We start from the raw sequence: 12,490 nt of genomic DNA on the forward strand, positions 1-12,490 counted from the left end.
CATGTGCGTGTTAAGGCAAGCATCCTAATACTTTTTTTTATATATATTTTTTTATACTATAGATATATATATTTTTTTTAAATCTATTTTTAATATATTTTTTAAATATATATTTATATTTTTTTAAAATATTTTTTATATATTTTTATGATTTTTTTTTAAATGATATATAAAAAAAAGTTACCTCCAACTTATATATATAATTTGGGGGTAATTTTTTGAAGAAATTCCTTTTATGTGTACATAGGGATAAAAAGTCGAGTGGTCGAGTGGCAAAGGCGCCCATAGTGACATTTGCTAATATTAGGAACAGCTCAGAATCATTGGGGGTTTTTTACGAAAGGCAAATCCACTTTGCACTGCAAGTGCACTTGGAAGTGCAGTCACTCTAAATCTAAGGGGTAGATCTGAAATGAGTGGAAGCTCTGCTGATTTTATCATCCAATCATGTGCAAGTGAAAAGGCTGTTTTTTTATTTTCCTTGTATGTCCCCCTCGGATCTACAGCGACTTTACTTCCTAGTGCACTTGCAGTGCAAAGTGGATTTTCCTTTAGTAAATAACCCCCATTGCGTTGATGATGGATATCGAATTCATTTTTGTACTAATGCAGATAGCAACATATACAGTACACTTTGTGTAATTTCAAGGTGATCAGAGGAAAGCTCAAGGAAAAGCATACCAGAAATATTTTGCTTTGATTTTGAAGTGGTCCATTTGAATATAAACTTGAGATTAGAAATGGTTAATAATTTAATTTTTTTTATATAAGTGTTTATTTTAAAACATTTTTACTATAACAAAGATTTTCTTTTTGCACAAATATAGTTCTTGCATTAAGGATTCATTTCAAGAAGAACTCATGGTCTGAACATTTTTATAATTTTTATTTATGATATATGTTTTTGTTTTTTTACTTAAAAACAGTACCATGGCTGCTTTTTTGTGCAAATAAATTTCTTGCATAAATGATCCTTTTCAATATTAAATCATGGCTGGAAAATTGTTATCCTTTTTTATTTAGTTTATGTTGTTTTTTTAATTAAATTATTTTTTTTCTTTTAGTTTTTTATGTTTATTTTTTTTTATTACAACATTAATACCATGCCTGCTTTTTTATGCAAATATAATTCTGGCATTAAAGGATCCATTTCAATATAAACTCACAATTTAAATCTTATAAATAAATCTTATAAATATTTTTATAATTTTCTTTTTAGGTTATGTTGTTTTTAGGTTTTGTTTTTTTTTACTGACAATAACAGTACCAAGGCTGCTTTTTTGTGCAAATATAGTTCTTGCATAAAGAATCTATTTTTTTTTTCTTACACCAGTCCTAGTTAATTTTCCAGCTGTGTAAATATTGATAAGATAACAATAGAATTTGTTCCAGACACATATGGCTGAGACAATTCAATGAAGTAATGTTCCTCCACCAGCATTAATTAAACTGCTAGAGTTCGAAAGCCATTAATGATCAATACCGGCTATAGAGTGGTCTTTTTCTTTTTTTTTTTGTCCTTTTTTGCCAGATCTTGTTTACATACTGTTGGCTACTGACAAGCCAGTTACGGCTACACTTTCCAAAATGGTTATTATTTTTTTCCAAAGAGGAACAGATTCATCTCTACATGCTGCATAAAATGAAATGTGAAGTGATTATGCATTTCACTGGAAAAAAAATACACTATATTCATGGCATTTTATTTTTTTTAATTGTATGCCTGTTCTTCAAGATGTCTGCAGCCGGACTTTTGGTATAATCCAAAGGGAATAGCTGTAAACATTTTGTTAGATGGCCAGACAAACATCATTTGAGCCTATTCGGTAGGGCATTGAAGTTCAGTATTGCTGTCTGTGGCAACCTTTGGTTGTCACCGGGGCAGGAAGTGAGGATAAATGTAGATAGCAATACAAACTTGACAAAAACCTAAAAAAGTTAACCCCTCTTCACTTTAGTGTAGGTTACTTTATTTTTTGCTTTTTGCCATTATCACCCCATGTTTTGATCTCAAGGGAACAGAATAAGGCCCCCCCCCCCAAATCTTGATCTGAATACATATGTTTAAAGTGTATCCAAACCCTAATGTTGAAAAAATACAAGGGCTGTACCGAAAGTAACCAAAAGTGGGTACATTTTATTAACTTACATAGTTTGCTTAAATTTCACATGTTGGTAAATTGATGTGAAATGTGAAATTGGTAGAGTAACTCTTCCTCTATAGTAACTTCTTCTTTAGTAACTCTTCCTCTGTAGTGATCCTTTTTCTTTAGTAACTCATACCCTATAGTAACTCTTTTTCTTTAGTAACACATCCTCTATAGTAACTCTTCTTCTTTAGTAACACATCATCTATGGTAACTCTTCTTCTTTAACAACTCTTCCACTAAAGTAACTCTTCTTCTTCTTTAGTAACTCTTCCTCTATAGTAACCCTTCTTATTTAGCAACTCATTATCAATAGCAACTCTTCTTCTTTAATAACAAGTCCTCTATAGTAACTCTTCTTCTTTAGTAACTCTTCTTATTTGGTAACTCTTCCTCTATAGTAACCCTTCTTCTTTAGCAACTCATCCTCTATAGTAACTCTTCTTCTTTAGTAGTAACTCTTCCTCTATAGTAACCCTTCTTTAGCATCTCATTATCTATAGTAACTCTTCTTCTTTAGCAACTCATCCTCTATAGTAACTCTTCTTCTTTAGTAGTAACTCTTCCTCTATAGTAACCCTTCTTTAGCATCTCATTATCTATAGTAACTCTTCTTCTTTAGCAACTCATCCTCTATAGTAACTCTTCTTCTTTAGTAACTCTTCTTATTTGGTAACTCTTCCTCTATAGTAACCCTTCTTCTTTAGCAACTAATCCTCTATAGTAACTCTTCTTCTTTAGCAACTCATCCTCTATAGTAACTCTTCTTCTTTAGTAGTAACTCTTCCTCTATAGTAACCCTTCTTTAGCATCTCATTATCTATAGTAACTCTTCTTCTTTAGCAACTCATCCTCTATAGTAACTCTTCTTCTTTAGTAGTAACTCTTCCTCTATAGTAACCCTTCTTTAGCATCTCATTATCTATAGTAACTCTTCTTCTTTAGCAACTCATCCTCTATAGTAACTCTTCTTCTTTAGTAACTCTTCCTCTATAGTAACTCTTCTTCTTTAGCAACTCATTATCTATAATAACTCTTCTTCTTTAGTAACACTTCCTCTATAGTAACTCTTCTTCTTTAGTAACACTTCCTCTATAGTAACTCTTCTTTTTAAGTAACTCTTCCTCTATAGTAACTCTTCTTCTTTAGTAACTCTTCCTCTATAGTAACCCTTCTTCTTTAGCAACTCATCCTCTATAGTAACTCTTCTTCTTTAGTAACACTCCCTCTATAGTAACTCTTCTTCTTTAATAACTCTTCCTCTGTAGTTTCTTTTCTTGTTTAGTAACTGTCCCTCTATAGCAACTCTTCCTCTATAGTAACTCACCTTCTTTAGTAACTCCTCCTCTATAGTAACTCTTCTTCTTTAGTAACTCTTCCTCTAAATTAACCCTTCTTCTTTAGCAACTCATTGTCTATAGTAACTCTTCTTCTTTAGCAACTCTTCCACTAAAGTAACTCTTCTTCTTTAGTAACTCTTCCTCTATAGTAACTCTTCTTCTTTAGCAACTCCTCCTCTATAGTAACTTTACTTCTTTAGTAACTCTTCTGCTATAGTAACTCTTCTTCTTTAATAACTCTTCCTCTGTAGTTTCTCTTCTTGTTTAGTAACTCCCTCTATAGTAACTCTTCTTCTTTAGTAACTTGTCCTCTATAGTTTCTTGTCTTGTTTAGTAACTATTCCTCTATAGTTTATCTTCTTCTGTAGTAACTCTTGCTCTATAATAACTCTTCTTCTTTAGTAATTCTCCCTTTATAGTAACTCTTCTTCTTTAGCAACTTGTCCTCTATAGTTTCTGTTCTTCTTTAGTAACTCTTCCTCTATAGTTTCTCCTCTTCTTTAGTAAATCTTCCTCTATAGCAACCCTTCTTTAGTAACTCTTCATCTATAGTAGCTCTTCTTTTATAGCAACTCTCCCTCTATAGTAACTCTTCTTCTTTAGTAACTTGTCCTCTATAGTTTCTGTTCTTCTTTATTAACTCTTCCTCTATAGTTTCTCTTCTTCTTTAGTAACTCTTCCTCTATAGCAACCCTTCTTTAGTAACTCTTCCTGTATAGTAACTCTTCATCTTTTGTAACTCTTCCTCTATAATAACTCTTCTTCTTTAGTAACTCTTCCTCTATAATAACTCTTCTTTCATAACTATTCGTCTAAAGTAACTCTTCTTCTTTCTTTAGTAATTTTTCCTCTATAGCAGGGTCTCCAAACTTTGGCCCTCCAGTTGTTCAGGAACTACAATTCCCATCATGCCTGTTCATGTCTGTGAATGTCAGAGTTTTACAATGAATCATGGGACGTGTAGTTCCGCAAAAGCTGGAGGGCTGTAGTTTGGAGATCCCTGCTCTATAGTAACTCTCCTTCTTTTTCACTGCAGGTAAATAATGGATTTGAAGCTGAAACAACATGCCGCCATTAATTTCTTGACAAAGGAAGGGTGCAGGCTGTCCGACATTGATGATCTCCCACTGCCTGGTTTGTCTTCAATGCTGGTTTCCCATTCTTTAGATTTCTTCATCCATCTGCACACATTGCTCTTGTCGATGATGTAATCTCTGTAAACCTTCTATAGTTTTTTGTGGATGTAGCTTGCACCCCTCATTCATCAAGAACTCAATGATGACACATTGCTTCTGCTTGGAATCCATTATTTACCGGCAATGAAAAAGAAGAAGAATATAGGGGAAGAGTTACTCTGCCAACATGTGAAATTTGAATGACCTATGTAAGTTAATAAAAGTTATGCCCACTTTTGCATTAGTTTCTTTACAGCTCTTGTTGATGTTGTTAATTGCCTTGAGTTACGTCTCGTCCTTCATCCCCTTTTTGCCTCCAGGCCTGGAGTTTGTCATCGAGAGCGCTGACACATCCACCACCTCTGACAACTACCTTTGGACCAACCACCACAGGTCTGATTGGCATTGAAGCCCAGAGGGAGGATCATCAGCTGCTAAGGTCTACACAGGAGCTTGTGGCCTCGGTGGGAAGTCTGGAGGAAGGTGTTAGGACGTATCAGCACACGTAACAGTGAGACATTGTTATTTAGTCCACCGTGAGAGTGAACGTTCTGGGTGTCAGTGCCTGTTGCTCAGTGCCGGGACAAGGTCATCCAGCGCCCAGGGCAAAGATATCAAACTGTGCCCCTGTTCATGATGTGCAAGTTTAGGGGATCCTACACCCAACAGTCAATCACTTGTTAACCCCTTTTCGCCGGCACCTCCGGGCCCTTTGAGGGATTTCAGATGCCAGGAGGTGGGGCATGGTTTATGATCATGTGACCGCCGTAATTGGGAGAAGGGATGATGGGAGGGGCGGTTGTCCTGGGCACAATGGTTTATTGTAGGGATGGAGGTGCCTTCTTTCTGTTGCAAGGCTAACAGCGGCAGTGCTTTTAACCCCTAGGCGCCAACGGTATGCACACATGCGGACTCTCGACAGGCGGTCTTGGCACCAAGAGGCCGCATATTTGCATACCAATTTGCAGACACAGCAGTGCCGAGAGCATGCGCCCTGCGGGCTCCCGGTACAGTTACTGCGGCTAACGGAAAGCTCTCCGGATGTGGTGATCACATGATCGGAAAGCTCCGGAGAGCTTTCCGTTAGCCGCAGTAACTGTACCGGGAGCCCGCAGGGCGCATGCTCTCGGCACTGCTGTGTCTGCAAATTGGTATGCAAATATGCGGCCTCTTGGTGCCAAGACCGCCTGTCGAGAGTCCGCATGTGTGCATACCGTTGGCGCCTAGGGGTTAAAAGCACTACCGCTGTTAGCCTTGCAACAGAAAGAAGGCACCTCCATCCCTACAATAAACCATTGTGCCCAGGACAACTGCCCCTCCCATCCATCCCTTCTCCCAGCTGTGCTGTTGCTGCCTTCAGGGAATACAAAGGCAGTGTTTTCACCCTAACACAAGAAGTCCAAGAGGCCTAATTTGATAACATTTTAACGATAAACTGCCAACCTTGAGGCAAAAAGGAGATAAAGGATGGGACATATCTCAAGGTATTTATTTTATTTTGGACATAAGAGTTTGGATACTAATTTATAGCAAATTTTTCCCTGCCCCCAGTCATCCCGCCCCCACCCCATGGATGATCTCCACCATATATTTTATCTTTCGCTTTTCCAAATGCCCTTGGGCCAGTCATATGACACTCAGGGTCCTCCAACTTGTCAGCTCTTCCTTCTGAAGTCAGTCCTTGGTGAATAAAGCTGAATTGCAGGAATTCAGCTCCTTTGTAAAAAGTGAAAGCAAACTATGAGTTAAGTCCAAGGAGCTACATACGATCTCCTGGTCTGATCTCAGGTCTAAGCATCTTCAACATTAGAGTTAGTGCAGTTGCTATGCCCAACCCCTCCCCTCCTCCTACCCATTTACAGAAGCCTTTGTATTATGTGAACTCATTCACAAAATACAAAGGCTTCTCTGAATAGGCAGCAGAGGGGAGGGACAGGCATGGCTGCTCTGTGTGCTTCTCCCCTGTCTCACAGCCCCGAGTTTCAGTGTATGCTCCTCTGGCAGAGTCATACACCTGTCAGGTATAAATAATACACATAAGTTCAGGAGTTTCCGTGCACCTCCTTGGATCTAACTCAAAGTCCCTGATTTATAGGTAGTGGGTTGAATGAAAAAGGCTTTTCTGAATAGGCAGCAGAGGGGAGGGGCAGGTATAGCTATTCCATTTGCCTCTCTGTCCTCTCTCACAGCCCCATGTGTCAGTGTATGCTCCTTCGGTAGAGCCATAAACCTGTCAGACATAAATAATAGAGATAAGTTCAGGAGATGCCATGCACTCCCTTGGACCTAACTCATAGTCTATGATTTATAGGTAGTGGGTTTATTGACAAAGGCTTCTCTGAATGGGCAGCAGAGGGGAGGGGTGGGCATAGCTGCTCTGTGTGCCTCCCTCCACTCTCTCACAGCCCTGAGTGTCAGAGCCATAAACCTGCCAGATATAACTAATAGAGATAAGTTCAGGAGATGTCATGCACCTCCATGGATTTACCTCTTAATAGGTAGTGGGTTGAATGACAAAGGCTTCTCTGAATGGGCAGCAGAGGGGAGGGGCAGGCATGCCTCTTTCTCTCTCATAGCCCTAAGTGTCAGCGTATGCTCCTTCAGCAGATCCATAAACCTGTCAGATATAACTAATAGAGATAAGTTCATGAGATGTTATGCACCTCCTTGGACTTAACTCATAGGGATTTATTTACTAAAGCTGGAGAGTGCAAAATCAGGTTCACGTCTCCATAGAAACCAATCAGTTTCCATATTTTATTGCCAAAGCCTAATTGAACAAGCTGAGGTTAGAAGCTGATTGGTTTCTATGCAGAAGTGAGATTTTGCACTCTCCAGTTTGAGTAAATAAACCCCATAGTGTGCCTTCACATTTTACAAAGTGACCAAGTTCCTGGAATTCAGCTTTAAGAGTGATGAGAACAGTACACTTGTCTTTTTATCCCCACCCCTCCATGATTTATAGGTAGTGGGTTGAAGGACGCTGGGTGTCATTCAAGAGGCAAAAAGGAAGTTCTGGACAGCCGCACTCCGGAATAAAGCCTTTATTTGTAAAAAAGTCCAACAGATACAAGCCACAGCAAAAAATGGGACAAACATCTGACGCGTTTCACACTTAACAGTGCTTAGTCATAGCTTAGCTGGGTGTCATTCAACCCAGAAGACTAGCAACCTCTGTTGGCAGAAAGGAATTACTGCAGGCACATCACCAGAGAGGAGGTAAGTTTTGCATCTAGAGCTGTTTTCTTATTTACAAAAAAATAGATAGGGTATTATTTAAAAAAAAAAAAAGTTAAACCAGAGTTAAGCCTTTTACTTCTGTCAAGTGTTTGTGTGGTTACTGCAAGCTGCCTTGCCTCAATTCCCTCTTAGCTTCTTCCCCAGAGTAGCAAAATGGAACCTGTCCACAAGTAGTGTCTATGGCCGCCATGCTGGTTCTCAACATTCAGGAAAGGTGGAGAACAGCAGGTCCCGTTAAACCCCCCTAAAGAGTTTATTGGTCCGATTTACTCAACGGTATTCCGCTATCGCTCGTGCCGAACTAGTTTCCCTTTGTAACTTTTTTTTTTTGGTTTGGCATGTAAAAAATGACAAGCATCTGCCTCCACAGCTGGTTCAGCTCTTCTGTATCTCCGTTCACTATTAAGATACCATATGCTGCTTAAAATAATGATGAAAAAGATAAAATTATCCCCAAGAATTGCAATCATCAGAATTGGCAGAAAAAATGATACAGGCAGGCTTAGTTCTCTTGCCTCCCATGCTGTCATTTGAAGGGCTTCTGGCTGAACTGGTGTTAGAACGTGATCGTCTCTGTGTTACAGATATGGGGGACGACACTGGAAGATGCATGGGAGCTCAGCAGCAAGCTATGATGAGGGATAGGAACCTTGGCACAGCTATGAAGGACTGCCCCTACTGTGGAAAAACCTTTAGGACTTCCCACCACCTAAAAGTGCATTTGAGGATTCACACAGGTAAGACCCAGACCCAGGAAATAAAGTAGTGCTAATCTGACTTCAATAACACACCAAAACAAAAGACACCACTCAAAGCCCTGTATACTTCACTCACTGGCTCTTATCACCGATGCTAGGGGCAGAAGCCCACATGGAGCAACTCACTCATTGTGCTGTCATCCACCAAGTGTTGCAAATTCAGGATCGTCTTCAGCTCAAACTCCTCCCGTAGACTGTCCATGCTGACGCGTTTCACCCATATAAGCCATATAGGGGTGAAATGCGTCAGTAGGTATGGTCTATGGGTGGAGTTGGAGCTAAAGTTGATCCTGGATTTGTAATGCTCAGTTGACACAAACAGTGTATGCCCAAGGTAAGAACTCACCGCTCTAGGCAAACCATCCCAAGGTTACACCTCCTCCTAGCAAAAGACAGGCGCAGGCTCTGCAAATAGCATAGAAAGAGCAAGAAATGGCTGTACAGCCGCACTCCATTAAGACACCTTTGATGAGGTTAGATAACATCCAAATAGTCACAAATGATCACATCGATCCCAGAGGAAGCCTTGTCTTGTCCTGTTCCCCAGGGATCGATGTGACCGTTTGTGACTATTTGGAATTTATCTGACTTCAATAAAGGTGTCTTAATGGAGTGCGGCCGTCCGGCCATTTCTTGCTCTTTCCAAACAGTGTACACCCCCCCTCTCTATATTAGTATTACTCTAAGATTGTTTTTGCAGCCCAAATGTTGTTATAAATCACAGATCAGCTTCAGCTCAAACTCCACCCATAGACTACTCCTCACTGATGCGTTTCACCCCTATAGGTCTTAATTGTAGAGGTCACGATTTGTAGGGGACCTCTATGATTAAGCCTTATGGGGGACGAAATACTCCAGAGGGGGCATGGTTTGTAGAAGGAGTTTCAGGTAAAGCTGACCCTGAATTTGTAATGCTCGGCTGACACAAACAACGTGTGGCCCCCTTCTCTATATTAGAATTTTGCAACCCAACTGAACCACTTTAGCTAAATACATACCAGATTAAAAATAGGGTATGGAAAAGCCCTGCAGTTGGGTTTCTTAAAAAAAAGCAGCCACAGCCTGAATAGAAAAGCCTGTCCCCTGCCAGCATGTTGCAGAAAAGGACTCTTGCTTTCTGTGTGCAGAGTGGTCTCTCTGCAGAGGTCCAACATACGGGGGCACATTGATAGCTCTGCATAGGTTATGATCCCTGCTGCTTGGAGAGCTCTTGCTATGACTTATGGTGGACCTCTTCAGAGAGGCCTCTTCTAACAATCAGGGGCAGGCTTTTCCACTCAGGCTGTGGCTACTTTATAAAAAGAAAACAAGCACTAAGACTTTGTACACACTTTGTTTCGATGCTCCTTGAATGCATTTAGCCAATTTAAACTGAAAGTCTCATTAGACTTTAAGCATTAAAAGGGTCAGTCCACTTAAAACTGATTATCCCGATTTGGTAGAATGTTGAAGAGTTAAGGCTAAATTCCAGGCCCATACACACATGCATGCAGCTCTGTTTTTTATTAAAAGATGGTTAAATGTATATTTTTTTCAATGCTAGTAGTGTAGGTATCTGAATTTGACCTGGAGGGAAAGATTTTCCCATTGGAGTGATTTTCCTTCACTTCCTGTCTTAATACACAACAAGAAGTGAAAGATCTTCTCTTACGGGGTTGTTCTTACATAAATGTGTGTGTGTGGGGGGGCAGTAAAAATCCCATGGTTGAGCCATGCTTTTACTGCAAGAATTATACCCCCTGTTACTTTCGAAGGGTGTAGCCCCCCCCGCCCAATGCAACCCATTTAAGTGAATGTCGATACAACACCTCCTCTCTGCCTGACAAATGGTCTTTGAGGAGCGATCTAAACATGACATGTCAACTTGCCAAGCACCAGGCAAAACAGAAATATCATTTTAACCCATTGATGATGTGCGGCGGCAAAAGGCTGGGCTTTAACACCCACGTGCTGCACATATGTGTCACTGGGCAGCCAATGTCTATGTTCTAAGAGCCCCCTCACTGTGTGCTCCAGCACAAAGACCGAGCTGTCAAAAGCAACTCTCGGTCCAGGCTGAGGATCAGTAGCTGGTGGGACCAGCTTCCGATCAAGTGACCACTGTCACAGTGGTCACATGATCGCTATCCCCCCCACCCAGACTTTCTAAACTGTTTAAAGGGACACCAGGGTGAGCAGGAAGAGGTTAAGTAAAGTAATATTATGTTTGCTGAAATCTGAAGTTTACTATTGCCAAGGACACCCATACGTAGGGCAGGTTCATGCCAGTTCACCGAACACTGGATCTGAACCGACCCAAAACATCAATTGCTCTGTTCATAAACAGGGTGGGGGGTTGGTCTGGGGACTCACAGTTTATACAGATTTGGACTCCTTTTAGGGTGCACACTACTATATTTGTAGGCAGTTCACAACTTTTACCTTCAGAGGGCTCCTGCTGCTCACTTGGTCTGGTCCAACATACAGCTGTTGTAAACCAAAAAAGAATTGGGCACATCATCAATATTTAATCTGTAGTTCTTCAAATGCATATTTAATTTATTTAAATTGGTAATAAAGTCCTTAAAGAACACAAAAAAAGACCCTCTGCATTGCATATTCGCACATTATGCCATACTTACCTTAAAACGAAGCCCTCCAGCGGCGCATTGTCACCACTGCCAAGGCTTCTGTCCTTACCTGGTCTTCCTTCCGGGTGTGCGGCCTCCGGCTGTATAAATGGCCGAGCCATGATGACATCCCTCCCGGACAGAAGTCAGGGCCGCAGCACGGAGCTCTGAAAGGATGGCACGGGTATGCCGTTCCTTCAGAGCGCATGCGCCAGTGACATCACAGACTGCATCCCGTGTGAATATCTCCAAAACAGCTCAAGTTTAGGCAATAATTTAATGTACCGCCAGGTAAGCTTTATTATAGGCTTACCTGTAGGTACAAGTTAAAAAGTGGACTTTACTACCACTTTAAAACACTAGGCAAAGTTTAGAATAAAAGTTTGTAGAGAGCACAGCCTACCTGCCCAGTGCTTCATTTTTTGTTTTCATCATGGCTTTGCTGTAGGACACCATTTCCTTGGCTCAGTAATCTGAAGACCTAGAAACACCATTTGTAATGCAGGAGAAGAATTCTTGGCCAGGGTTTCTCAACAAGGGTTCCGTGGAACCCTAGAGTTCCTCCAGAGGTTGCTAGGGGTTCATTGAGTTCCCACTGACACCATTGATCTTTTTAGCTATCTGTAAGGGGATAATTCTTCCCAATGTCCACAAATGTAAGGAGCATTCTTCCCACTGACTATCACACTAATGCAAGGTTTCTCAACTAGGGTTCCTCCAGAGGTTGCTAGGGGTTCCTTGAGCAATGACCAATTTCTACCTCTCAGATAAGTTCCCACTGACACCGCTGATCTTTTTAGCTATCTGTAAGGGGGTAATTCTTCCCAATGACCACAAGTGTAAGGAGCATTCTTCCCACTGACAATCACACTAATGTACCATGAGCTGTAGATATAGTAACACTTAGTAGGGGTTCCCTGAGACTGGAAAGTTTTTTCAAGGGTTCCTCTGTGTTGAAAAGGTTGAGAAAGTGTGTCCTAGACACAGCCACTGCAAGCTCCTTACAGTTTTGAATGTTCGAGGTAAAGAAAAAAGTCAAACCTAAGAAGGTTCTCACCAAGAGCCTTCCAACCAAATGCAACAGTTACCATGTCTGATGAATACAATGAGCTGTGTTTATTTGCACTTTTGTATCTTTGCTGTTTAAATGCTGAAAGCAGTCTGTTGTGTACAGAAATAACTGAGTCAACCCACCTTCCTGCTAGCAGAGGAGGTAGAAAC

At 40.6% G+C, this 12,490-nt stretch overlaps 1 protein-coding gene across 3 annotated transcripts in view; it reads left to right on the forward strand.

Moving 5' to 3' along the window:
- Positions 1 to 12,490, forward strand: part of ZNF536 (zinc finger protein 536) — a 556,044-nt gene that overhangs the window by 495,567 nt on the left and 47,987 nt on the right. For 2 of the 3 annotated variants that reach the window (XM_073605822.1, XM_073605823.1), the window contains one exon: positions 8,487 to 8,639. The exons of the other annotated variant lie outside the window; for it this stretch is intronic. In XM_073605822.1, coding sequence (XP_073461923.1) covers positions 8,487 to 8,639 — 153 coding nt within the window. The remainder of the gene's footprint in view (positions 1 to 8,486; positions 8,640 to 12,490) is intronic. 3 annotated transcript variants of the gene reach the window in all.

The sequence above is a fragment of the Aquarana catesbeiana genome, linkage group LG11, assembly GCF_042186555.1.
Source record: "Aquarana catesbeiana isolate 2022-GZ linkage group LG11, ASM4218655v1, whole genome shotgun sequence".
NCBI classification, from domain to species: domain Eukaryota; kingdom Metazoa; phylum Chordata; class Amphibia; order Anura; family Ranidae; genus Aquarana; species Aquarana catesbeiana.